General features: G+C 40.3%; 8 protein-coding genes across 10 annotated transcripts; 5 read left to right on the forward strand and 3 right to left on the reverse strand.

Moving 5' to 3' along the window:
* Nucleotides 1-29: 29 nt before the first annotated feature.
* LOC100678408 (ankyrin repeat and SAM domain-containing protein 6-like) lies at nucleotides 30-2413 on the reverse strand. The gene is made up of 6 exons (XM_003425914.5): nucleotides 1944-2413; nucleotides 1634-1867; nucleotides 1378-1566; nucleotides 757-1297; nucleotides 407-683; nucleotides 30-333 (listed from the first exon to the last, which is right to left on the reverse strand). The coding sequence occupies exons 1-6, from the start codon at nucleotides 2089-2091 to the stop codon at nucleotides 205-207; spliced, it is 1518 nt and encodes a 505-aa protein (XP_003425962.1). The 5' UTR covers nucleotides 2092-2413; the 3' UTR covers nucleotides 30-204.
* SP76 (serine protease 76) lies at nucleotides 2400-4477 on the forward strand. 2 transcript variants are annotated; one of them, XM_016981509.3, is made up of 6 exons: nucleotides 2400-2928; nucleotides 3010-3372; nucleotides 3445-3738; nucleotides 3813-3914; nucleotides 4017-4168; nucleotides 4249-4477. In XM_016981509.3, exons 1-6 carry the CDS (start codon nucleotides 2475-2477, stop codon nucleotides 4402-4404), a joined length of 1521 nt encoding a protein of 506 aa, XP_016836998.2. In that variant the 5' UTR covers nucleotides 2400-2474; the 3' UTR covers nucleotides 4405-4477. The 2 variants fall into 2 exon arrangements, with proteins under 2 accessions (XP_016836998.2, NP_001166091.1); NM_001172620.1 differs by having other exon boundaries at nucleotides 2786-2928; nucleotides 3013-3372; nucleotides 4249-4474.
* Nucleotides 4478-5110: 633 nt separating this feature from the next.
* On the forward strand, nucleotides 5111-8705 carry LOC100120555 (venom serine protease Bi-VSP). The gene is given in 11 exon segments (XM_032596423.1): nucleotides 5111-5218; nucleotides 5788-5958; nucleotides 6014-6358; nucleotides 6425-6724; nucleotides 6784-6885; nucleotides 6958-7109; nucleotides 7177-7328; nucleotides 7794-8037; nucleotides 8039-8084; nucleotides 8155-8408; nucleotides 8500-8705. Coding segments are annotated over 10 exon segments (1836 nt in total). The 5' UTR covers nucleotides 5111-5218; nucleotides 5788-5873; the 3' UTR covers nucleotides 8656-8705.
* Nucleotides 8405-11031, reverse strand: LOC100678345 (farnesol dehydrogenase-like). The gene is made up of 8 exons (XM_003425913.5): nucleotides 10185-11031; nucleotides 9976-10112; nucleotides 9755-9894; nucleotides 9511-9676; nucleotides 9309-9435; nucleotides 9104-9233; nucleotides 8815-9035; nucleotides 8405-8679 (listed from the first exon to the last, which is right to left on the reverse strand). The coding sequence occupies exons 3-8, from the start codon at nucleotides 9884-9886 to the stop codon at nucleotides 8664-8666; spliced, it is 792 nt and encodes a 263-aa protein (XP_003425961.1). The 5' UTR covers nucleotides 9887-9894; nucleotides 9976-10112; nucleotides 10185-11031; the 3' UTR covers nucleotides 8405-8663.
* Nucleotides 11032-11128: 97 nt separating this feature from the next.
* LOC100379181 (serine protease) lies at nucleotides 11129-12556 on the forward strand. The gene is given in 6 exon segments (NM_001172592.1): nucleotides 11129-11330; nucleotides 11397-11498; nucleotides 11572-11862; nucleotides 11937-12041; nucleotides 12114-12250; nucleotides 12335-12556. Coding segments are annotated over 6 exon segments (888 nt in total). The 5' UTR covers nucleotides 11129-11233; the 3' UTR covers nucleotides 12491-12556.
* Nucleotides 12557-12957: 401 nt separating this feature from the next.
* LOC100120530 (inorganic pyrophosphatase) lies at nucleotides 12958-16263 on the forward strand. Of its 2 annotated transcripts, none has more exons than XM_001604116.6 (8): nucleotides 12958-13277; nucleotides 14100-14335; nucleotides 14632-14718; nucleotides 14802-14865; nucleotides 14937-14999; nucleotides 15298-15511; nucleotides 15591-15700; nucleotides 15890-16263. In XM_001604116.6, the coding sequence occupies exons 1-8, from the start codon at nucleotides 13055-13057 to the stop codon at nucleotides 15919-15921; spliced, it is 1029 nt and encodes a 342-aa protein (XP_001604166.1). In that variant the 5' UTR covers nucleotides 12958-13054; the 3' UTR covers nucleotides 15922-16263. The 2 variants fall into 2 exon arrangements, with proteins under 2 accessions (XP_001604166.1, XP_031780906.1); XM_031925046.2 differs by lacking the exon at nucleotides 15890-16263 and adding an exon at nucleotides 15761-15826 and having other exon boundaries at nucleotides 13023-13277.
* LOC100120503 (protein fuzzy homolog) lies at nucleotides 16261-18216 on the reverse strand. The gene is made up of 5 exons (XM_001604091.6): nucleotides 17754-18216; nucleotides 17285-17677; nucleotides 17020-17217; nucleotides 16749-16948; nucleotides 16261-16664 (listed from the first exon to the last, which is right to left on the reverse strand). Exons 1-5 carry the CDS (start codon nucleotides 17829-17831, stop codon nucleotides 16295-16297), a joined length of 1239 nt encoding a protein of 412 aa, XP_001604141.1. The 5' UTR covers nucleotides 17832-18216; the 3' UTR covers nucleotides 16261-16294.
* On the forward strand, nucleotides 18205-23340 carry LOC100120479 (zinc transporter 6). The gene is made up of 8 exons (XM_032597485.1): nucleotides 18205-19353; nucleotides 19618-19758; nucleotides 20079-20237; nucleotides 20440-20818; nucleotides 21439-21636; nucleotides 21700-21802; nucleotides 22389-22505; nucleotides 22571-23340. Exons 2-8 carry the CDS (start codon nucleotides 19692-19694, stop codon nucleotides 23039-23041), a joined length of 1494 nt encoding a protein of 497 aa, XP_032453376.1. The 5' UTR covers nucleotides 18205-19353; nucleotides 19618-19691; the 3' UTR covers nucleotides 23042-23340.
* Nucleotides 23341-24383: the final 1043 nt, after the last annotated feature.

Raw genomic sequence — 24383 nt, forward strand, 5'->3', positions numbered from 1 at the left:
TATTTTAATTGTAAATTAATCACGATAAATTTCCGTTTTATAAGCAAAGGATTGCAATCAATTTTATAAAATTTATTAACAATTAAAGATGTAAAAATAATTATAAACAAACACAGTTATAAATACATTGTAAATCATTATATAATAGAATAAATTATCTTGGTTATATTTTATATAACTTTATGATCACAGTATTAGCAATGTTCAAGTTATGTTTCTCTTCCCTTTGCATTCGTTAATAACAGACAATAAAATTAAACGTTCAGATTTACTCTCTATCCCGATTTCAAGAAGATCTTGATCAGTAAGAGTAAAAAACAAATCTAAATCCACCTGAAAAATAATGGTAAAAAATGTTAAATTTATGCGTGTTTTCAAACAAAATATTAAAATTTACGATACTTACTTCTTGTTCTAAGAATGTAGGAATGTGTCTTTTCAGTCCAAATCGTTGTAGTATAAACATTAGTCTCGCAGTGCTTGGATCTAAGATTATTCCTCTTGGAGGTGTTTTGTACTTTGGTGGTGTTGGAGTCGATTCATCAAAAACATTGTCTTCATTTATGTCCTTTGGTAAATTCGGCGATTTCGTTGGAGTGAATTGCGGTGTAAAGCTTAAAGTAGCGTTTGAGTCATTGCTGGAATGCCTGAGCTTCAGGTTTGGCGGCCGTTTATTTTGACACCTATGTAAAAATAGAATACAGCATTATTTAGAAATCATATGATTTTGCTTTCTATTTAAAAAATGTTTACTACCTTCTCAAAACCAAAGGGGAAGTCATTGCATCTTCAGTTTTGTCCATATATGTATGGATATTATTATTTTTTGCCTTGATACTCTTCTCTTCAACATTTAATGTGAGCTTTGAGAATGCATGGACTGGATTATCTTCTGTGATAAAAGTGTTTGGAGTTGTAGGTAAGACATCTTTATTCACATATGACAAAGTCGGCGAGATGAGACTCTTTGAATTGCAATTTGTTTCCACTGGTTTCAAGTCCAAATATAAATTTATATTATTTTTGTTATTGTTCACTTCTTTAATAATTGCTGGTTTACTCATCTCCACACAAATCTTTGGGATGCAGTTATTTGCATTGCAAGTCTGCTCAGTATTTTGTACATTTTTAGCATTTGGACTAGGTGTATTGTTGCTATTATTGTCACTCTCAACATTCAGATAATCTTCAATTTGAGAAATGTCATTCCAGTAGTCTTCCGAACTCAAATGGTTCTTAGCAAGAGCAGCAATTTGTGGGTCTGTGGACTGCTTCATAATAGTATGTGTGAAAGCATCTAAAACAAATGATGTATCAACAAGATCGTACAACTGCATATACAATTTGTCAAAGTATGTAATTCCAATGAGATCTTACTTGCTTTGCGCACATCCAAACCAAGAGCTACGAGGTGAAAAAACAGCTCTTTGTCATTCTTCAAAGCAGCCACGCACAAAGGATTGATGTCATCGTGAGCCGCATATTCCAAAGCTTCAGGACAGCTGTTGTACAGCAGATCAAACATCTCCTTACTAATGGCGCATGCAAGGCTTATGACAGACAGTCCTGCTCGTGAAAACAAAAAATCAAATTTACTCTCAAGTATTACAGAAGAAAATTTAACGAGGCTCACCCAAAAAGGAAAAGTCATTGACAATGGCACCAGAATCCAGCAAGAACTTGACCATCTCCACGTTCTCGTTTCTAACGGCTTGCATAAGCGGCGTCCAGCCAAATGAATTTTTCCGCTCCAAACAGTGTTTGCCGTGTTTCTGCAAGATGCACTTGATCACGTCGACGCAGTTGTTAGCTGCACTCACGTGCAGGATGTTCTCCTTGTATCTATTGACGACGTTTAACGAGTAATCTAGACCCGAAATATGCTCGTGAGCTCAAAAGTTGAATAACTCGATAAGCACTCATAGAAGAGAAAATCGACTCACTCGTTTTCTCCAGGACCTGCACCACCTGGGCCTGGACTTTGCTCCTCTTTTTCTGAGGCGACTCCTTGCAGCTGACGACGCTCAGCATTTTCTTGGCGATGAACTTCCTGAGGCCACGGGTGCAGTTGAACTCCTTGGAGTAATCCATCGGTGGACTCGATTTATTTCCGGAGAAACTACGACAAGCCTGATGGACGGACCAACTCCTCGGAATTGTAGTCCGTAAGCGATGACTCGCCGACAGCCTGCTGTGCGGCTCGTCGGTTTGTTATTGTTTGGGTTTCGACCGGCGAGTGACTTCGGCGAACCCATAGTCCGCCGGTGTCGTACGCGCACGTGCTTATTGAGCGATCGCGCGAATCCTGATGATGCGCGCTGTTGCCGTTTTCGATCTGAATTTTTCCTTTTGCCGATTATATGGAATTGAGCGGTTCATTTGAATTATACTTCTTCGATAATAAGTATTAAGTGCCGTCGATGTATGAGAAATTGTGAATCGCAATCATTCGATAATTCAAGGAAGAAATAAAAATGTTTGAGCGATATGTCTATACAGTGTATGTGTATTTGCAGTATATTCTAGATCAATGTGTATGCTTTGTCGTGCCATATTTACTTAGTAGCACGATTTATGTACTTACAAGTGCGTTATTTTTTACACACCACTTGAAAGTTTCCACGTGGAAGCAGGATAGTTTTGAAGCGCACATTCTTCATTTTTTTTTTCTCTGTCGAAATGTTACAATGATGTATATAGCAAATACGTTGCAGCTGTCCCAGCTGCTAATTTATAGGCCGATATCCGACTCGTATAAAAAGTCTAGCCGTCATGCGCGATCTTTATCAGTGGCTTTTCTTATTCCTGCTGCTACTAGAGTAAAAAATTTTCAAGATACAAAAATGGGCGTTAAATTGAAAGCTAACAACAGCGTCTTATTGCTTTGTGTGATTTCCGTTTTGTCGTTTCAGCTGGTATTCGCACAAGGTACGATATACCTTTTCCGTTCTTATAACAATTGAAAATATTATATTTATATCCTGACATCCGTACCGATCTCCTCGGAAGCAGACGAATCGCCCAAAAACTCGACTTCGAGAACTGGGCTCTGTTTATCACCCTCCGGATCGTTGGGCCTATGCATCAGACTCAACTACTGCAAACCTCTTCTGGACTTTTTCAACCAAAATCCAGAATACGCCGAGCAGGTCGTATACAGTTATCTCTGCCCAGGAGGTAACCGCGGGTTCGTCGTCTGCTGTCCCCTAAGCACCAATCAGATTCAGTCTCCTAAACCAACCGATACGACATCAGCAGCATCGCCGGTGAACAATAACGGCGATTCGAAGGTTCAACCTCTGACACCACCTCGGTGCGGTCGTAGCTCTGCTAATCACGATAGGGTCGTTGGTGGCAATCCAGCCGAATTGGGTAACGATTCTTGGCTTCATAAGAGTATCGCAGTATATCGTGAAGCTAAATGTACCATTTTTTCTGCGACAGGTGCGTGGCCCTGGATAGGTCTCCTGGGATACGGAAGCAGAAACAGCAACCAGGTTGGCTTCAGATGCGGTGGAACCTTGGTATCCTCTCGGACTGTGGTCACCGCCGCCCATTGCGTTCACGACCAAAACGATCTTAAAGTCGTTCGTTTGGGAGAGCAAAATCTTAGACAGACCGACGGGGCTGTCGTTGATTATCCCATCCAGAAAAAGATCGTACATCCCAACTACGAGCCTGATACATCGGAAAATGACATTGCCTTGCTGATACTCGACGAAGATGTTCAGTTCACAGGTGAATAAGGTTTCGAGAATGATATACTTAGTATAGGGTGGAGAAATTTTTCCTAAGCGAGAATATTTGGACAGATCGAATTCGCCCCATCTGCTTGCCGGTATCGGACGATCTAAGGAAACGCGACTTTGTCCGGAACTTCCCGTTCGTCGCTGGATGGGGTAGGACGCAGTTTGGTAATTGAAGAAACACATTTTTCCTCGAAATTGTGATATATATATATATATATATATATATATATAACTCAATGCATCGATGAATAATTATTATCGTTACAGGGGGATCTGGTAGTTCTGTTCTCCTCGAAGCTCAGGTTCCAGTAGTCGACGCTGCAACGTGCAAAGCTCAATACAGATCAGTTATGAATACTGTGATCGACAATCGCGTTATATGCGCTGGTTATCCCCAGGGTGGCAAGGATGCTTGCCAGGTAATAATTTATTTCGAGGGAAAAAATAATTGTGAAAATGTAGCCAAGTCGATAAAAACAAATGCAAACGTCTCTTGCAGGGTGATAGCGGTGGTCCATTGATGTTCCCAGTGAAGAATAATTACTACTTGATCGGCGTCGTGTCAGGTGGTTACAAATGCGCTGAACCTGGTTTCTCGGGAATCTACACGCGCGTCACCTCTTTCCTCGATTTTATACTGAACAATCTTCAGTAATTCAGTATTTTCTATTACCATGAATGATTATTTTGTAGTCAGGATACAATAAATGTGCTAATATACTCATGAATTATACGAACAATTATTTTCTTTCCTTTTGGTAACGATGCGGGTTAACCCATTGCTAAACACATGTGTGAAGCCGATAATAGGCTTGTCTGTTCGTACCTGGTATATTTTGCAAGTAGTTTTTCGCAATCTTTTATACTTTTTTCCTAGTTTCAACAAATTTTTCATTGCGCTTATTTCGTCATCTCCTCTTGTCGAAGCGGAATAAACATAAAGATCATAATCGTTTCTGTGGTTCGTGTGAAAAAATTTCTATTCAATATTATCGCAAAAAATCTATGCACTCGATGAATTAGCCAACCCGTATATGAAAATGAATGAAGTGATTATAATGCTAATTGCAAAAAAGAAATGTTCTAAGTCTTATAAAGTTAGTCGAACGATTCGTTGCATTAATTTAGTCCTCGGTTTTACTGTTCATTCTTCAAATAGTGTGAATAATTTTTGTATCATGTTCAAAAAATTAAAAAATTATGTATATCGTAAATCAGATGACAATTATACAAAAAAAAACAAATTGTAAAAAAATGTTTAAACTGAAAAATGAATTTCTTATTAGCGAAAAACAATGAGAAACAAAGTGCATTGCAACGCACGTGCTGTAAGCGCAGCAGCGGAAACAGCTGCTAATCTATAGATCAATGTATGTCGTATAAAGTGTCTAGCATCTATCCGCGATATTTCAGTAGCATTTTCGAGTTTGCCGCAGAAAAATCCCAATATTGGAACAGCTGTCAAAAAGGTATATAATTCATTCATCTCTGCACATTAAGTGACGTGATAATATACGAGAGATTTTATGTGTTTAAATAATGATGAGTAAATATAATTGTCTCAAATTGTTATTGGATAATAATATTTTCGACACACGCATCACGTGTAGTAAAGAAAGCTCTTATAGAAGACGTATTTATGAGACGTGAATTGAAATTGCGCAACAAAATGATTATACCTGGACGTTGTGCAATACTAACTGCATCATTTGAATTCGCTGTAACAATAAACATTCTATCACACAATGTGAATAGAATTAATCACTACTATATAATCGGTATTAATATCGAATCCTACAATGTAAATAATTGAAAAGGGATTGAAAATCCTGTATTTCATTGATTTTGAACTAAGTATTATTTCAAAAATATATTTGTAGCATAAAATCAATCCCTGCGGTTATTCAAATTCTTTCGTATTTATATGCAGATTCAACGTTTGTTGAGTTTTTAATGCATGCAATTTAGCAATGATTAAAGCGAATCGGACGAGTCGAAGCTATTATAAACTAACTCATCATTTCCTTGTTTATCTCAGTTCCCAAGCTGCAGCCATAGCAAACTGAGGAAGATCTACTCTTTCTGTTGATATTTTCATGAGTTTCTATTCCAATAGTTTTAATTATGTCAATAATTACACCGAAAACTTGCAAGATACTATCATTCTACATCATTTGTATTTTGGTGCTCCAACAAGTATTATCGCAAGGTAAGCTCCTTTAACAATTACAAAAATTGGTAAAATCAAAAAAAAAATCTTCCAGATGAAGACGAAGTCTCGACGTCAAGAGCCCAATCCTGTCGCACACTGGCCGACAAACCAGGAAAATGCGTCAACGTCCTGAAATGCGAGTCAATAGTCACTCTTCTAAGGGAAGAACCGACGATAGGACGTCAAGCAGTTGCTCAACTCCGTTGTCCTGGAAACAGTGATCAGTTCAGAGTTTGCTGTCCCCAGGCAAAATTGAGCGCGCCTGAAGAACCTAAAGATCACAAAACCTCGGAACCAATTCAAACACACCCCAGCGCTCAAGCCCTTGTACCACCTCAATGTGGTCTCAGCAATGCTCGACACGATAGAGTAGTCGGTGGAAATCCGTCCGAACTTGGTGAATTTTCATAGCTCATTTTTCGAATAAAAACGAAGAACTCACTGATAAATAAATGTTGTGTAGGAGCTTGGCCTTGGCTAGGAATCTTAGGCTACGGTCAGAAATCGAGCAATCGCGTTGGCTTCAAATGCGGAGGGACTTTGATATCTTCTCGAACTGTCATCACCGCAGCCCACTGCGTCCAAGGACAGAACGATCTCAGGGTCGTTCGGTTGGGAGAGCACAACTTGCACAGCAAAGACGACGGCGCACATCCCGTTGATTACGTTATCAAGAAGAAGATCGTTCACCCTAATTACAATCCGGAAACTTCGGAAAACGACGTCGCTATACTGAAACTCGCCGAAGAAGTTCCATTCACAGGTGCAGTCAATTTGTTTAGCTGTGATTGATGGTTTAAAAACTAATGATCTCTTTTACAGACGCAGTGCACCCCATATGCTTGCCCGTAACGGATGAATTGAAGAACGACAACTTTGTCCGGAAGCTTCCTTTCATCGCCGGCTGGGGAGCTACGTCGTGGAGTAATTGAAATTCTTATACGTAGTACTTCAACGTTCAGTTAAATTAATGCTGATACACGTGATGTTTCACAGAGGGATCTTCCAGTGCCGCGCTTTTGGAAGCCCAAGTTCCCGTAGTTGACAGCAACACTTGCAAGGATCGGTACCGAAGAGTTAGAAACGCCGTTGTCGACGATCGCGTTATATGCGCTGGTTACGCTCAAGGCGGCAAAGATGCCTGCCAGGTACTTATGTGACTTTTTTTTTTTTCATCGTTAGCTACATTAACGCATATCGACTGTGTTTTCACAGGGTGACAGCGGCGGACCACTGATGTTCCCAGTGAAGAACACCTACTACCTCATAGGCGTAGTTTCAGGTGGTTACAAGTGCGCCGAAGCGGGCTATCCAGGACTTTACATGCGCGTTACGTCTTTCCTTGATTTTATATTGAAATACGTTGATTGAATCTTTGTTAGAGAATGTACAAAAATTTATCGAACAAATATACTCGAAATGTAGTACAAAATCACGGAGTATAGTTTATAATGATCTTGACGTGAAAGCAATTTCAATCGAATCATCTACTCTTTATTACAGTGCCATAGTAAAAACGACTGCAGCCTCGTTAAACCACGCAATATTACTCTAGCGGAAAATAACGCTCTGCCGATTTATCAGCTCGGCGTGTAAAACATAAAGTCGAGTTGTTGCAATTTTGGTGTTATTTTCTTACAGCTGCTCCAGAGGTATGATTTTAATTAAGTTGACGTATTGTATGATTAAATGATTTTCATATAATATTGTATCTTCAGCTTGTACTCAGCCAATATCCAAATGGGATTGAAATCGGCTTGAAATAATTATATAAAAACACGCATATCCTACGATTTCTCTCTAAATTTCGATGCATAAATTCTATAAGTTAGATGCGTGGCCATGATAGCCGTTCTGGCTTACGGTACCAGAACGCGTTGCAGCTTCAAGTGTGGCGGGACTTTGATATCTGCTCGAACCGTCATTACAGCTGCCCACTGTGTTGACATCCCGGATATCAAGTTTGCGCGGCTTGGAGAACACGTCCTATTCAACGATGACGACGGCGCTAATCCGATTGATTACAATATCGTAAAAGCGCTCGTACATCCCAATTAGAATGACGTGACTTTGGAAAAACGATGTTGCCTTGTTAACGCTTAACCGAGACGTTGAATTCACAGGTAGCATTATTTTAACTATTAAACATATGGAAACGGATGATTGTCTAAAAATATAATTTTTGATCCGTAGACGAAATTCATCCCATTTGCCTGACGGTACCGGATAGTGTGAAAAATCGGAACTTTGTCGCAAATTTCCTATTCGTAGCTGGATGGGGAGCAACGCCGTTCAGTAATTATGCCTATACGCATTAACCGTACTATCATTTGCACGAAATTATTTTTGCATCTTTTATATCTTTTACGGTATTAGATACCGATACGGTGATAGACGACACCGTCATATGCGCTGGTTACACTCAAGGGGGCAAGGATGCATGTCAGGTATTTTACTTTTTATTTTGAAAATATAAATTTCGTACATTTTAGATATGCGAGTTTAATGACTAATGTAATAATTCTGTATATTTCATAGGGTGACAGTGGCGGACCATTGATGTTCCCGGTGAAGAATACTTACTACTTGATTGGAGTAGTCTCGGGTGGTTATCAATGCGCGCGACCTGGTTTTCCTGGTCTGTACACGCGCGTAACCCATTACCTTGATTCCATACTGAATAATATGGTATAAATTTATGTTTATACAGTTGAGTGCCTAAAATAAACGATTTGTGCATAGTATTAATGATTAAAACAAATAAATTATACTTAGGCGATTATTCTGGTGAACCAAAGAAATACAATTACATTCTATTTCCTATCGAAAATTTGAGAGTAAATTTCAACGTACGCGCTTAAATTTTCATCTTCGTCCTTTCCTTTAGGGGTCGACTTCGAGTTTTTCGGTCGTAAAGTTAACTCGGTGATCTCGACAACGGACGGTGCTGCGATAACATGCACAACGGAATCGGCGACATCCTCTGGATTCATTGCAGGCCAATTTCTCAGTTTGGGATACGCATCCCAATATCTTTCCATTATCTCAGCTTTTATCATGCCTGGACTTATGTTCTAAAGGAAAAATATACGAAGTGCGCTATATTCAACGAGCTTTGTAATCAGAGAATGCGCAATCTTACCGAAACGCGTATTTTCGTGTCCAGAAGCTCTTGCCTCAAAGTTTTCGACAAAGCTCTGACGGCGAATTTACTTGCGGAATATATGTTGAGGAGGCCATTTTTTGCAGGAACAACCGTATGCCCCAGAATACTATACGAAGTCGAATCAATCGAATAATATAATATAATAAAATATTTTAATTGCAGTAAAATATATATCACTCACCTGCACATATTGACAATGTGCGACTCTTCCTGACTTTCCTTCATCAATTTTATCGCCTCTTTCGAACAGTACGAAAGTCCCAAGACATTTACGTTTAGGACGTGTTGAAGTTGAGACGAGGGCGTATCTGAATGAACAAATAGAATTGTAGATCTCACGTGTATATGTATAGATCATTATTAAGATATTCAATTATACAGACTTTCTACTGTCCCCAAGTAAGCTAATCCAGCGTTGTTTATTAAAATATTGGTAGATCCGAAAGTGTCTTTTATCCATTTAAACGAGTCAGTGACGTTTTCCTCTTGTGCAACATCGCATTTTACAGGGTGGAATCTACATGATCCATCCACGTTTTTCATACGACTCTGTTTACGTCGAGGCAATTGAATCGTTAAATCTTTAGGATTTTATTTTAAATTACATAGCATTTTTAAAGCCCTTACCGCCATCAGCTCTTTTCTTCGCGCCAAACCGACGACAATCATACCCTCTTGAATCAACGATTTCGAGAGCGCAAGTCCGATTCCCGAAGATGCTCCTGTTACTACGGCTACTTTCCCCTTCCAGCGGTTCATTTTTTAAGCTGATAAAATATCGAATCAATGTTGTCACTAGCTATTAAGGTCGTCGAACGATTGTAATCTATAATAATTTGAAATTTTACCTTTCAAGTCTAATGTGATTCTGGTCGAGAAATTAATTTATCGGAAGCTTCAGAAAATTCCTAATGGGCAATTAGTAATGGAGTCCTCGGTACAATTTTCCAAAATTTCCAATGACAATATTGCAATCGCTGCACAACTGATTCAATGAAAATGTAAATTTTAATTTGTTTTACTAACTCTCAACAAACAGTAACCAAAATCATCATACTCTGCCTGCTCTATATGTAATAATCGCTTGAGCTCCAAAGCCTTCTTGGTGATCGTAATCCGTCCTCTATCCTGGCCCCTGGTAGAGTGGCAGAGATACGTGACCGTTACCAGAAGATCAGCGTAAAACTAATCCAGGTTTTAGAATGATGACGTATGCGTTTTTTTTTCATTATTTCAGCAATTAAGAATATACGACCTTCTTCGATGATCGATTAATCGGTTATGTCTAATTCATAAGATTTAGCTACAAAACTTGTTGTTTATGATGACAAATAGAAGATTGTCGACCGATTGTAGGCCGCATCTATTTATTATCGCATAATTAAGCAATACGTATGCAAATATTGATGGTTTTTTCCTCTGTCAACTGTTATTGGATAAATAATTAAAATTGTATATACTGGGGCATACTTAAAAAAATAAAATTTATACAGCTGAAAGATAACTCAGAATGATATCAAGCTTTTCTGGCAATCGTGATTCATGCAAATAGCATAATTACTTCGACAAGATCGTGCAGCCTCAGCGAAATTCGTATTCAAAGTTTTCGATAAAGCAAATGCGGGACCAAAAATATACGAGGGAATAAAAAGCTACTTTAGTTCCTATAAATAAAATTGTCAAAGTAGCATAATTAGCCTATATACGCACTACCCGATAATCATCGTGAGATTTTTCATAAAATTACATTCGTAATATAAAGTCTTTATCGCAAAAAAAATGAATCGAAAGATTGAGCATTATAAATGCGCAGCGGCCGATTTAATCGGAAGAGGCTATTAAGAATAGAATTGTTGGAAAATTAATCTCGCGCGAGAAAGGAGCCGTAAACTACGGCGGCTCGAGCAGTAAAATCGTTCATTGCTCATATCTGCTAATTGGAAAGTTGTAAAAAATCGTTAATGATATGTTTTTATATACACGACTCGGCAGTACATCAACGCCTTGCTCATGACGTGTCAATATTGATAGGCGCTGTCGTATTCCGATCAACAACCGCATATACTGCGCTTTTTGCACTGCAGCCTACTATACTCATTTACTCATATGGAACTAATAAGCTTTGCCAAAATCGTTTCTATCGTTCTAATGGTAATGGTAGGATCGCAGAACTGCCGATTAGTCGCTTCGCGACACAATAAAGGTTTGATGGACCGGATCGAAGTACGTTAAAAGAATCTTCGTTTAAAAATAACCGACGGCGAATCAGATTACAGATGGAAAAAAATCGCCGAACTACCATCGCCACCGGACTGCGGCTTCCGTCAACAGGCTTTCCGACGAGTCGTCAGCGGGGTGCTGTCCAAAGAGCGTAATTATTCGCACCTGACTATATCTATTAAAAATTAGACTAAAAATTCATAAAATCGTTATCCCATCATCAGGCTCTTGGCCTTGGCTCGCCGCCATCGGTACCTACGACAAGAGTACCGGCTACGCGTACTACTCCTGCGGCGGCACTTTGATCACGAGTCGTCACGTAGTTTCGGCAGCACATTGCTTTTACGAGGTCAAGTTGAACGCGATCGCCACTTTGGGCAGTACTACCCTCGATACCGCTGACGACGCTGTTCACTATTCGATTAAGAAGATCTACATACATCCCAAGTACAACCACAGCGGTTTCGAGAACGATGTGGCTCTTTTGAAACTCGACGAGGAGGTGGAGTTCACGGGTACGATGATTCTTGAAAATTTTAACTTTCTAAGTACGCGTATAACGTTGATGAAAAGTGAGCTTTGCGTTCAGACGCCATACAGCCCATCTGCTTGCCTATCCAGTCGAGAAGAATCAACCGCAAGAATTTCGTGGGCGAATCTGCCTTCGTTGCTGGATGGGGTGCGCTGGAGTTTGGTGAGAATAATATACATAGTCGAAGGCCGTTTTATAATGTGGATGACATCGAATAATGCGCGATGTTCACAGATGGCACGCAGAGCAATGGTCTTCGAGAAGCCGAACTTCGAGTGATCAGGAACGACAAGTGCCAGAATGATCTGCGCTTGATGAACATCACGTCGAACGTCATATGCGCTGGGAATGAGAAAAAAAGTCCCTGTCAGGTAGCCGCATGCATATGATTATTAATAATTTTACATCCATATATCCGAAGTGTATGTTATAATTGAAAGTGAAAACTTTTAAAGGGTGACAGCGGCGGCCCACTCATGTACAGGGACGGCTCGATCTATTACCTGATCGGTATTGTCTCTAACGGTTACCGATGCGGAAGTGGAAACACTCCCGCGATCTTCATGCGCGCGACTTCTTTCACCGACTACATCTTGGCTAACATGCATTAGCGTCGTCGTCTTTTTCAAGGCAATTATTTAAAATGAAAGAATATAATAAAATTAATATTAAATCTGCTAGTGCATAATTGTTAATCCTATTGTGTGCGTATCGAGCGCTTCTTCCGCTCCAGCTTGTGCTGCTGATAATTGTTAGCTTTCAACTTATCACGCCGATCCCGAGCGCACGACGAAAGAATAAAGCCGCGGTATCGGTCAAACCGAAAACAAAATCCACTAAAAGTACTATGGTGTAATTCTAGTTTTCGCTTATCGTCTCAAAGATCTCTTACACCACGGATAAATTCGATCGCGAAAATTCCAACCCCAATCAACCGAATCGAAGAGTTACGTCAGTCTCCAGCATCGGCGACTCGATAATAACGTCACTCTCGCATCATTATATCGATGATTCACCCACTGCTGGCGCAACAATACTTGCACACCGCGAATAAAAGCAACAAACGAATATGTAATATATATTCATAATTCGCGCGCTCCGCCAGCAGATGTCTCCGCGGTCGGTAAGTCCGAGATTAGTAGTACAGAGGCCGTTGGCGCGCGAGCAATTGTACCATGTCGACGACGACGGCGACGTTGCACGTGTTACGTTGTCGCGGTTTGAATAGGCTCGCGCTCCTGCAGTCGCGCTCACCGTCCCGAGTACTAGTGCAGCAGCTGCGCCAGCCAGTGCAGGAGTCGTTAGCTCGCAAGTCCGTTATCGCCAGGAACATGTCGACGAGCTTCAGCACCGTAGAACGAGGCGCGCCCAACTCGCCCGAGTACCGGCTCTTCTTCCGTGAGTATTTCTTTTTTTATTATAAAGCTACTCGCCGGCTCTAACCTATCGCCGCCTTCGTTTTTTTTTTCTTCTTCGCCGAGTTTCCGCGAGCTTGATTATCGAGTTGGTGAGAGAGAACGGAAGGTCAAGGATTTTTTAGCTAGAACACGCGATCGATGAATATGTTTCCGAGCGCTGATCGACCTTTGCTTCTTGAACGGGCGAATGATTATCGACAAGTTACTGCATGCTGCTGTGTGTAGGTAGATTACGCGACGAGCCCCCGCAGTCTGTCTCACCTTTAACCCTGAGCTTCCTGCATTATACGTATACCAGACAATGACGAAACGCGTGCGGCAATTAGATGCAGCACTTTTTTTTGCGACTGTACTCATCCGCGCAATTATTTACGATTTTAGAATCGAGGAGCACTTATTTTTTGGAGTTCGGTTTTTTTCAGTTCTTGGCATTGATATCGCGCGTTATCTCTGATAGTCCGTCATAAACTAATAATAAACGCTGTTAATCTCGTAAAAGTTAGTTTGCTCAAGGCGTTTGCGAATGCATTATAGACAGGCATTCCACATACCTGACATTCACTGCTCTATACTTTGGCTGCAGGAGAAAGTAATGAATATGCATATATAAGAGGAGCAAACCTGTTTCCAGCATATATTGATGCATTCATTTCATGATGAAACTAGACTTTGATTCCAAGCTTATTAATATTAACTTTCTAGTATTTCGCGTGAATTTTCTACTGCAAATTAAGTATTGTTCATTGATACGCATATTTATGTTTGATCAATTGATTTATAAAATGATTATGTTTTATTGCAGAAAATGAAAACAGCCCAATTTCTCCTATGCATGACATCCCATTGTTTGCGGATGAAGCCAACAAAACATTCCACATGGTCGTTGAAGTACCAAGGTGGACAAATGCAAAAATGGAAATTAACTTGAAGGAAACGTTGAACCCAATCAAGCAAGATATTAAGAAGGGTAATCTCAGATTTGTTGCCAATTGCTTCCCCCACCACGGCTACATCTGGAATTATGGCGCACTTCCACAAGTATGTTGGATCATTATGAGTAATGCAGTCATGCTTGAATAATTCATTTATATCATACTGTAATATCTTGTCAGAAATAGCATTGTATCACATAGGAAGTGAACAATTTATTTAACCTTTGGGCAGAGGCTAAAGTCATTTTCTTGAAATCTACAATCAAATTCTGCACGAAAGATAATTGTAGCTTTGATAAGAGTTTACTAGTCAAGGTCAATGGCTCATCATTGATGAGCGTTTTTAAACATTAACTTAGATTAGATTTCTTACATGTGATTCAATGTTAAATTTCTTTACAGACATGGGAAAACCCAGATGTATTGGATGAGGCCACTGGTTTTAAAGGAGACAATGATCCCATTGATGTTTTGGAGATTGGCTACAGGGTAAATAAAATAAACTGTATTGCACACATTTAACTCATGATAATGATTATTAAATGAATTTAAGCTATTTTTTATGATTTCAGGTAGCCAAACGAGGTGAAGTGTTGAAAGTGAAAGTTCTAGGTTGCGTTGCACTTATTGATGAAGGTGTGTAGGAGATAATTTCAAAACTTTTCCATTGTTGATGATCTATTTAAGTACTTTGCTTATTATTTCAGGTGAAACTGATTGGAAGATTATTGTCATCGATGTGAATGACCCGTTGGCTAATCAGATGAATGGTAAATTTAATTTCACTGTGATAACTTTCTCCTTCAAAATAATGTCTTGCACACGTATATCAGTACTACAACTTGAACTTAAAAGAGACTTCAATCAAGGCCAATCTAATCGTATATTTCCATGATGAATATGGAGTTACATAATCAAAATTAAAGACATTGCTTGATTGTATGACGCTCCATTAGATACAGCAAAAAGTTGAATGTCATTGTTTTGTTAAAAAAGTGACAGAATTACTCTAAAACTTGAACGTCCTCTTCTACTTGAATACTAAAATAAAACTTATTATCTGTTTAGATGTTGCTGATATTGATAAGCATTATCCAGGTTTACTGAAAGCCACAGTTGAATGGTTCAAGATCTACAAAATTCCTGATGGCAAGCCAGAAAATCAATTTGCCTTCAATGGAGAAGCAAAATCGAGGGACTTTTCTTTACATGTTATTGAAGAAGTACACAAGCACTGGCAAAGCCTTATTAAGAAAGAAACTAGTTCTGGAAACATTTCATGGTTCGTTAAGCCTTTGTTAACGAACTATTTGTGCACTGAATTTTATTTTTAGTATCTAACTTTCATTAATTATTTTCAGTACAAATGTAACGGTAACGGACAGTCCGTTCCAAATCACAACAAATGCTGCAAATGAGGTCCTACAGAAATCTCCAGAACCACAAGTAGCACTGCCTATTGATCCTATTGGTAAGTTTAACAATAATTTTTCTCTTTTTCTAGTTTTTTCACCTTTGGATTTTATTACAGTCAACAAAATTTATTACCTGTCCAAAAGATTGATGAATAAATTATAATTTTTCTTCTGTTGCACACGTGTATTCTGTTTCTATTTCACTTTTTCTACTCCTAAATTAACAAATCTTTCAATACTTTCAGTCGATAAATGGCATTATGTTCACCTGCAGTGAAGAGGAAATTAGCAGCTATAAACAGAGAACTCTCATAGATAATGCAGAAATGAAACAAAGCTGTTTGTTCATTTTTGCTATGCACTTTATCTTGTCACTTTTTCAGTAATTGTGCAGCAAGCCTTAAGGTATTTAAGTTACTGTTGTAATAAACAGTTTTATTTATTGCAAATGTAGAATGATAATGAAGCATAATTAAAAAATTATAAGAAGCAGTTGATAGGAAAGGTTGTAATATATCTAAGATGAAGTGAAAGACAAAGACTTGGTATGTTATGAAAAAAAAAAAATATTTTTTTCACGCAAATAAGAGAATTCAATAAAAAGATTCATCTTTGATAACTTTTGTAAAAAATATTTATTCACTTCAACTTTACCAACATACTTGTTTATCTGCTAAAAGTATTTTTAATGTCTTTTGAGTTATTAGTCTCATTGTATGAGTAGGCACAGTAGATGTGTACAGTACGCAGAAAATATGATCTGTTTCTTTTAGTGCATGGCATTTATGATACTCCGAACACCAGTATGTTTCCTTAGCCCCTTTAAACTGATGTGCAGATTTGTTTGGCTCTTCCTCCTTTTCTGAGTTGTCATCTACGGGAAGTAGAAACGTTTCCACGGCATGATGGTAAAAAGTTCTTATAGTATCTAGTCGATGAGTCCCAGAAACGTGATTTTTTGAATGTTGAGCATTTCCACTGAGAACAAATTTTCCTATTTTGTAGTTGACTAGTAGAAACCTGTATCAGTTGAATTATTTTGTATTTCAGTTCAGTATTTTAAGCATATACATTAAAAAAAATTTAATTATAATTATAATTTACCCTAATATTGCAGAATCTAACGATATGCTTGAAGGGAAATTCCTGGGATAACACTGTTCTGATGTGCGCAAGGTTTCTATACTATTTCTCCAACATTGTATAGCTAGTCTTTCAATTTCAGGTAAATCAGGTGTTGGGCCGCATAAAGCCAAAACTTGAACATTATTGACCAAAGTCACATTTACTAAGCGATAGGCTAGCTAGTGAAATCCAAAAAATTGAATAATATTTTTTAACAGTTTTATTATATCTTGCAATGATAATTACTTACATTCGGACTTTTATTAGGCAAAAAAATTGGCAAATCTTTGGCAGTGCAGTTACTTTCTGCTGTAATTGCTAGAATCAGTAGTTTCCTCTCTATAGCATCAAGTGACCACCAACTTTCTGTTGCAACTGCCAAACAGTCGTGTATTAGAACACATCCGTACAGTGAATCCAAGCACTCCATGTAGCCCTCAAGACATATCTATCATTTCAAAATATTAATGACTTTTTCTCTGATTGTAGTTGTAAAATAAGTTATGTTCAATTACCTGTAGTAGATGGTTTTCAGAGCACATAATGCAGTCTGTGAGATCAACCAAATCAGTTTTAGTTCCCGTTCTGTCTGCTATATCCAAACACTCCAGTAGTCTGTCAATAATGGAATAACAAGCACGCAAATCCCTTTTCAATCTTTCCACACTTCTAGGCTGCTCTAGGTCCTTGAGGCCAACAATTAAAATCATGGCATTGAAGACTGCATCTAAAAATTTGTCAATGACTCGCTTTGTTGTGCCACTTGCAATTGCTATCAAGGTGATGCACCCTTTGAACTCTTTCCAGACAACTGTTGTATCTGGCATGTCTGTGTTTATTAACTCAACATTGTGAGTTTTCAAAAACATGTGCACTCCGTTCAGAGATGCCATTTTTGAAAAAGTCATCTGCATTGAAAACATTATTTTAATAGTACAGGTTACTTTAGGCAAAGATTTTTTACGTTAAGAAAAGGGTAATTACCAATTCTCCTTCTCCTTTTTTTCTCACAAACAGTGGAATACCTCCTGAAGAGGTCAGGCACATTACGTGAGCCGTCATGATTTTGAACGATTGCGATTATAAACTTTTTTTCAGCGTCATTTATCAGTTACGGATTTCAATTTATTTTCCGCAAGAAATATCCAAACTTGGAGGAATTCGTGAACAAACCAAAGCCAACAGGTGGTTTACAGCACTTGACAGGTTACTTTCTCGTTTTTCTCACCATCAAAGGACCAAGTTTACCGCCCCGATTTCACATTTCGTAAGTCGCTCTCAATCCGGTGTAATTAAAGTGCGATTTATAAAACAAAACTCGCGCCATTCCGAATGCGATAACAAATTTAATACATATAAGTACATATTATCAGATATGTTACGCGTACAAATGTCAAATTGCCATGTACTGAGCACCAGCGCCGAATCGCCGCAGCGGATGCTCTGCGAAATGACAAAAGAATGTAGTCGTGGATAAAACAGAGATCTGCAGATTATTTGGATTTAATTATTTTCTTTTTTTTTTTTTTATGATTCAATTTCAACTTGCAAATGCCAAGTTTCAGGGTTGTAAAAGATATAATGGGTCTTGTCTCCTTTGTGCGAAATTTAATTAATCTGTCTACAACAGCATTCAAGCATCGATGCTGGGTACTGAAAAAAAATCTTGTACTAAAATACAAGTAAACTTTTTTTTTCAAAAAAGAAGCCATTGAACCCATTATCAAAAAAAGTAGAGGAGTCGTAATCGTGAACGAATTTAATGACCAGGCAAAGATTAAGCACGCGCCAGATAAGGTTTTGGATAAAAATTGCATAATTTCCACATGGCTACAGCGATTCCGCAAAGCGGTCAGCTATCGCATCGTGCCGTAACTCGCCAATTGTGCAAAACTCCCAATCGAATAATCCAATAAACGTTCGCGAACAATTTAATATTAACTTTAAAAAGGGACAATCAAATCGATTCTCTAACGACAATCAACAGCAGGAAACCAAAGAAAAATGCTCTACTATTGCCAAGTCGAAAATCCACGTTACTCCCCATAACGCTGCGCACACATACATCCCTCGAATAATGGAGTCAGCGTCGACAGCGCATCCCATTACAGAGTACATAGCTACTGCACCGCCGACAAATTATCAGTTTCCAAAGGCTCTCCTTAATTGCTTTACGGCGCATCCGTTACGCCGCAGCGAACCAAACGAGCGTATAACATTAAGCCACTCGGTGCTCGCGCACATCGTCTCTCGTTACGGCCCGCTAAACCCATACGTATTCCACGATCTCCAAGCGAATAACTATACACCATTATACACGACTGTAAGACACGATTCTTATCGCAATTTCACGAGAGAGAGAGAGAGAGAACTATAACGCTCGCACGGATGGCCGAGTCGGCTCTTCAGTTCTGCTGTGCCGATCGTCGCGCGTTGACGAAATCCGCGAGCGCAATAATAGTTTCCATACAACGTTTTCTCTTCAGCAACTTTTAGTTGCTCCGCGCGCGATAAATACATTCGAGGAAGCATACACGAGGATAGTTCCGGCGAGTGCTGGAGCGGAGCTGACGATATAGAGAGGGTAAACGCGCGCGAGCTTTTCTAACTCGGTGTAAAGTTATGTTATTGGGGAAATTCTTTTAGTCGCGCAAGTCGCGCGCGCCCCGCGATGTAATTTACGAGTAGTTCGAGGAGAGAGAAAGGGATTTCGAGGAAGCTTTTGCTTTTTTTATTTTACTACGCATGCAGCCGTTGAATTGAATTAGAATTTTTCTTCTACCGAAGTTTCGAGTTTATCGAGTGTGTTCAGCTCCTGTTTTATACGAATTGCTTCTGTTCTTCGAAGAGAGAAGGTTTCTTTAAGCCAGAGAAAGAGAGGAAAAAATGGCCGATGCAGGGCTGGAACGATGAGGAGTGAACATGAGCTACAGTCACGGCGCTAATGATGCCAGTGTCGAGTGCGGTCGTTTGGTCAAGATCGATGGCGGTGAGTTACTGTATAAAAAAAGGAGGACGACATTTTTCACGCGAACGCGTATAACTCCCAATTAATTAAACTATACGAGTATACAGCCGATTGTGCGTTTCAGCAAACTCGCCCCGCGATATGGATTATCTCTAGCAAGTGCACTTGTATGTCACGGCTGCGCACATTGTAATCGCGCGTGAACTTTATACGCCGACGCTGCACTCCGAACTATATCGACTTATCGGGGATATTGGAGTGACACACTTTGTGTATTTTTTTTTTTTTTTTTTTTGCGTTTGCGAAATAGTTGTTTACCATTGTGCGATGAGCTTTTGTAGGCGCCGAGAAGCTTCCGGGGGAGGACTCGTCCGGACTGAAGATTCAAGTGTTGAGTGTGCTGAGGCAGAGGGACTGCAAGTGGATTGTGTTCTTGATTTCTTGCAACAGTCTCGTCGTGTACTACTTGTGCAATTGGTCGGCTTCCACTGAGAGTCTTGGTTAGTATGATGCTTTTTTGACGCGAACAGCGTCCTGACCTAATTACTGCAGGTATCATTTCTACAAAACTTAATCGCAAATCGACTCCACAGTTTGCTTTCGTTTCAAACGCTCGACGCATAATTTAAAACGTTCACCCAACAAAGTTAATTTTAAAAAAAGAGCCTCGACCAACGAACGAATAAATTTCTAAATTCGCAGCTCTGCTCGCCTACGTAAACACGGTAGTCTTCAACGTCTGCGCTCTGGCGGTCTGTCTGATTTCCATCTGGGTGGAGCAGAATACTTTACGGCAAAGCCAAAGATTCTCCGAACTCTGCATCGCTGCTCCATACAAATCCAAACCACCACCGCAGGAGCCGCAGCAGCAGCAGCAGCAGCGATGGGCCAAGTGTCAGAGGCCGTTTACAGCGCCGTCAGCTGTCGTCCACGACCTCAAGGATTCGATCTCGGTATTGGGCTTGGAAAAGTACGAGGTCCTGGCCCTCCTGGCTTCCTCTTGTCTCTCGCTCATCGTTGCGTTACTCGTCGCTATCGATGCCATTGCTAGGATTAGGGAACAGCCCGTCGTCGTTCACGAGTGAGTTTTATCGACATTTTATTTATCATAGATGGTTCACGGATTGTTAAAAACAAGACAACGCGAAAAACTCGCTCTGACGCAGATAATTAAATCTCTGTGTGTGTGTGGGTATAATGCGTGTTTATATACATCGAATCGTCGCGGCTGACTATAAACAATCTTGAAGAGCTTTCCGATAAAGCTCGCGCGCTGCACTGAATAATAAGCCATCTCGAATTCCTCGGCCAATATCTCGAACCAATATAATACACATAATCACGGGAAATCTCGCGGAAGTCCGTAGTATAAAAATCGCCGATTCACAAACGGCTTCACTTCGTACACACACTGCTCGAGCTATAGAGATAAAAGAAAAGCTTCGGCGCGATGACCTACGACCTCGAAATTATACCTCTTTATCTCTCTCCACACTAGTGAGAAAGAGAGGAAGAAAAGACGTACACAGTGTCCGCACAGCTGCACGATTATCGCTTATCTGTGGGCGAATAATTATTGTTCTCTCTCTCTCTCTCTTCCCTAAGGAAGAGCTTGCGCGCACTGGGATAAAGCGCGGAGGAGATATTGTTATGTAAACATCGTTGACGTAGAAATTGAATAATCGCGCATTGTGATTCCAGAGGCCGATTGGGACTGGGAGCTATTCTGGGACTGGTCGCGCATCTGGGGACGATCCTCGGTCATCCGGACGCTGGCTTGAATCATGTGGTTTGCAAAGCTCTGCCCTGTCCCACACTCAAGGGTGTCAATCCCATTCTCGGCAGCAACTTTATCAGCTTCGTCATTCTGTGCGGTGTGCACACGGCCATACACTATTGGTGAGTATTTAGTATAAAAAATTAAATTTCAGTTGTATCACTATATACTTGTGAAATTTACAGGGAGCTGTACACCGTAGATACGGCCGCGGCGTTTGCGGTCATCGGTCTGACCGTGGCGTCAATGCTGCCACTTGCATTTTTCACCGCTTCGATCATACTTCAGGTGAGAGTGCTGTGTTCGGTGTGTTTTTGACACTGAAAGTTCCGCCGCGGGGAAATTGCTTCGCAAAGTATCGAATCGTTGCGGTTTGTTTATAGAGGGACAATGAGGACATTCTCGAGAAATTGTTTACGGTTGGCTGTTGGTAAAGCGACTGCGGTGATGGCGTTTAGTCTTTTGGCAAATTTGCGTTATCTATTTCGACACTTTTTGCGATCTTTTTAGAGTAACGATTAAGCGAGAGTGGATTCGTTTGAATATACAGCTCGTCGTGTATGCACGGAGTTGTCATTATTAGAAGAGTAGCAAAGCGCGCTACCCGTCAGCTAAGCCGCTAACAAGGTTAAGGAGATCAGCTAAATTAAATATAGAGCTTGTGTATCTGGGATACTCTCATCGGTGTCGGGAATCTCGACCGACAGCTCGTATACTGGCTCGAGCTCAAGAGCTACTCTTGCGTGTGATTAATTTCCTTAATTAAAAATGCATCGGTTTTGTTTTAATCAAAGGCCACTTTTAATTTTTGCAACTAAATTAGGTCGTTATCCAATTTCGCAGAATTAACAAAAGCTCTTCTTCGTTATTTCAGAAGCTATCTCATCATATGAGTGAGCAGCTCGACAAGTGCCTACGCGAAGCCCTCATCATCGACGGCGTTCTGGAGTTCCGGAACGAGAGATTCTGGACAAAGTCCTTCGGAAAACTGGTAAGCCGTTTTAAAGTTAAATCAAAGCACCAACGGACATTAAAAAAAAAAACATTTGCTTACAGGCCGGTAGTCTGGAGGTACGCGTGCGAAAAAACGCCAACGAGCACTACGTCCTCCAAAAAGTCATGCAGAGGCTGTCGGAGGTAGTGTCGACCCTGAGCATCCAGGAATTTCGAGAACCCAATTTCTTGCAGTCTCGACACTCCTTGCCAGAGCTGCTTCCGCTCGAATATTACGTGAACGAACTACTTCAGAACAACGTCTCCGGAGAAAAAAAGCTCGAGACGAAAAAGGAGAAAGAGGAGGTGATACAGACCGTGAGAATCGAGGATATTCTCGGTGCGGAGAAGGAGAGTCAGATACATAGAGGAGGACGTGCAACGGCGACGTTGTTGCGCAACGCGGAAGATTTTGCGAAGCCTCACAAGAATTATTTGTACAGAGACGTGACAGTGACGAACGCCTTGTTACTGGGGAGCAGGAAGGATCTCGATGATCTGAGGTGTAACGCCAAACTGCACTGCCAGCCTTGATTTCTTTAATTGTAATTATTTATGTGTATATTCCACTCGAAAAGAGGTCAGAGGCTTTTTTTAAATATTCATGACACACGCGATACATGTGTAAATACACAGGTATGCGAAATCGAAAGTAATTGGCGCTCCAGCTTTGATGTGAAATAAATGTATAAGCGCGGATAAATTTTGTAAATCGTCGACGGCGATGATATCAGCGCATATTTCACTCTTACCCAACGACGACGACGACGACGCGATTATATTTAATTAAAATGTACATATCTGCGAAATAAACACAGGCGCATTTTTACGAAGAAAGTTCTTAGTCACTCGTCGCTATACCAAGAATCTCAAATTACCAGTAAGTTAATTTCGCTCTCAACATTTCCATTCCTCGACAGCGCGCGCGCGACAAAGCAAGCGCAATAATCAAATAGATTCTCAATTCAGCGATCCGCACACTGCAGAAGAGCCTCTGAAGCTATATACATCGCTGCTCGTTAAGTGCGCGCCGGAATATATAATTAAAAACGAAAGTCGTGCGCGATGCAGCGACGACGAGGACGAGGACAGAATTTAGCAGCGAGAGAGAGAGGTGAGAGTGTCCCGCTGTGAGAGGTGAGAGAAAGAGAAGCTTTAGACGCGCATAATAGCTATAGGGAAGCCGATCGGCGGCAAGTCAATCGATTTCTAATTAAGTGTCCCGCTTGACACGTTTCGAGACCGTTGCACTGGCAAATCACGACGAGTTCCGCGAGCGAGCGAGAGAGACGCGTTGGGTGAATTATTTGCGCAGGCTTTTACGTAATTTCGGAGATTTATCGGGTCCGTGTAACGAGCGGCTTTGGCCTTTTTTTATTCTGTATTATAACAATGTATGGAATATATTGTTATTTTAATACCGAAGTTTCCCGCGCGAGTAAGTGCGCGAGATTTACGAGGGAGTTAATAAACTTCCTCCCCGAGCCTTTATCCACTTATCGGCTCGACCATACGCTGATATATGGATCTTAAACATTATACGGCGTATACGCGTAAAAAAGTTTCTACGAAGAGAGACACACAGTCTAACGCTCGAAATTCATCAAACTCCCCAACGCCAATCAGAATCGCTGCAGTCGAACTCGTAAAAACATTTCAGACCTCGACGACGCGCAAAAAATAATGACGCATCTGCGAAAGCGAAAATCTGTTCCGGTCCAGTTTCCACTCTCTTTTTGTCATTCCCTTCGCCAGCGCGACTTTGCATATCGACAACAGCTCAAAACTGACACGCGTCCCGGAGATGAGTGTACGCTGCAGACGGTGAAATTTCTCTCTATCTCTCTCTCTCTCTCTATCCGTGACTTCGCTCTTG

Source organism: Nasonia vitripennis, chromosome 2 (assembly GCF_009193385.2).
Source record: "Nasonia vitripennis strain AsymCx chromosome 2, Nvit_psr_1.1, whole genome shotgun sequence".
Taxonomy (NCBI): Eukaryota; Metazoa; Arthropoda; class Insecta; order Hymenoptera; family Pteromalidae; genus Nasonia; species Nasonia vitripennis.

Excerpts from the sequence above, each read along its gene's own strand:
- LOC100678408 (XM_003425914.5), bottom strand. The coding sequence starts at position 2,091 with ATGGATTACTCCAAGGAGTTCAACTGCACCCGTGGCCTCAGGAAGTTC. Across the intron at positions 684-756 it reads TCCCCTTTGGTTTTGAGAAG|GTGTCAAAATAAACGGCCGC; the intron begins GTAGTAAACATT and ends ATTTTTACATAG. Across the intron at positions 334-406 it reads CTACATTCTTAGAACAAGAA|GTGGATTTAGATTTGTTTTT; the intron begins GTAAGTATCGTA and ends ATTATTTTTCAG.
- SP76 (XM_016981509.3), top strand. The coding sequence starts at position 2,475 with ATGTTTGAGCGATATGTCTATACAGTGTATGTGTATTTGCAGTATATT. Across the intron at positions 2,929-3,009 it reads TCAGCTGGTATTCGCACAAG|CAGACGAATCGCCCAAAAAC; the intron begins GTACGATATACC and ends TCTCCTCGGAAG. Across the intron at positions 3,739-3,812 it reads CGAAGATGTTCAGTTCACAG|ATCGAATTCGCCCCATCTGC; the intron begins GTGAATAAGGTT and ends ATATTTGGACAG.
- LOC100678345 (XM_003425913.5), bottom strand. The coding sequence starts at position 9,886 with ATGAACCGCTGGAAGGGGAAAGTAGCCGTAGTAACAGGAGCATCTTCG. Across the intron at positions 9,677-9,754 it reads GAAGAAAAGAGCTGATGGCG|AGTCGTATGAAAAACGTGGA; the intron begins GTAAGGGCTTTA and ends CGACGTAAACAG. Across the intron at positions 9,436-9,510 it reads TTACTTGGGGACAGTAGAAA|ATACGCCCTCGTCTCAACTT; the intron begins GTCTGTATAATT and ends TTGTTCATTCAG.
- LOC100120530 (XM_031925046.2), top strand. The coding sequence starts at position 13,055 with ATGTCGACGACGACGGCGACGTTGCACGTGTTACGTTGTCGCGGTTTG. Across the intron at positions 13,278-14,099 it reads CGAGTACCGGCTCTTCTTCC|AAAATGAAAACAGCCCAATT; the intron begins GTGAGTATTTCT and ends GTTTTATTGCAG. Across the intron at positions 15,000-15,297 it reads GTTGGCTAATCAGATGAATG|ATGTTGCTGATATTGATAAG; the intron begins GTAAATTTAATT and ends TTATCTGTTTAG.
- LOC100120503 (XM_001604091.6), bottom strand. The coding sequence starts at position 17,831 with ATGACGGCTCACGTAATGTGCCTGACCTCTTCAGGAGGTATTCCACTG. Across the intron at positions 17,678-17,753 it reads AAAAAGGAGAAGGAGAATTG|ATGACTTTTTCAAAAATGGC; the intron begins GTAATTACCCTT and ends TTTTCAATGCAG. Across the intron at positions 17,218-17,284 it reads CTGAAAACCATCTACTACAG|ATATGTCTTGAGGGCTACAT; the intron begins GTAATTGAACAT and ends TTGAAATGATAG.
- LOC100120479 (XM_032597485.1), top strand. The coding sequence starts at position 19,692 with ATGAGCTACAGTCACGGCGCTAATGATGCCAGTGTCGAGTGCGGTCGT. Across the intron at positions 19,759-20,078 it reads TTTGGTCAAGATCGATGGCG|GCGCCGAGAAGCTTCCGGGG; the intron begins GTGAGTTACTGT and ends GAGCTTTTGTAG. Across the intron at positions 20,238-20,439 it reads GGCTTCCACTGAGAGTCTTG|CTCTGCTCGCCTACGTAAAC; the intron begins GTTAGTATGATG and ends CTAAATTCGCAG.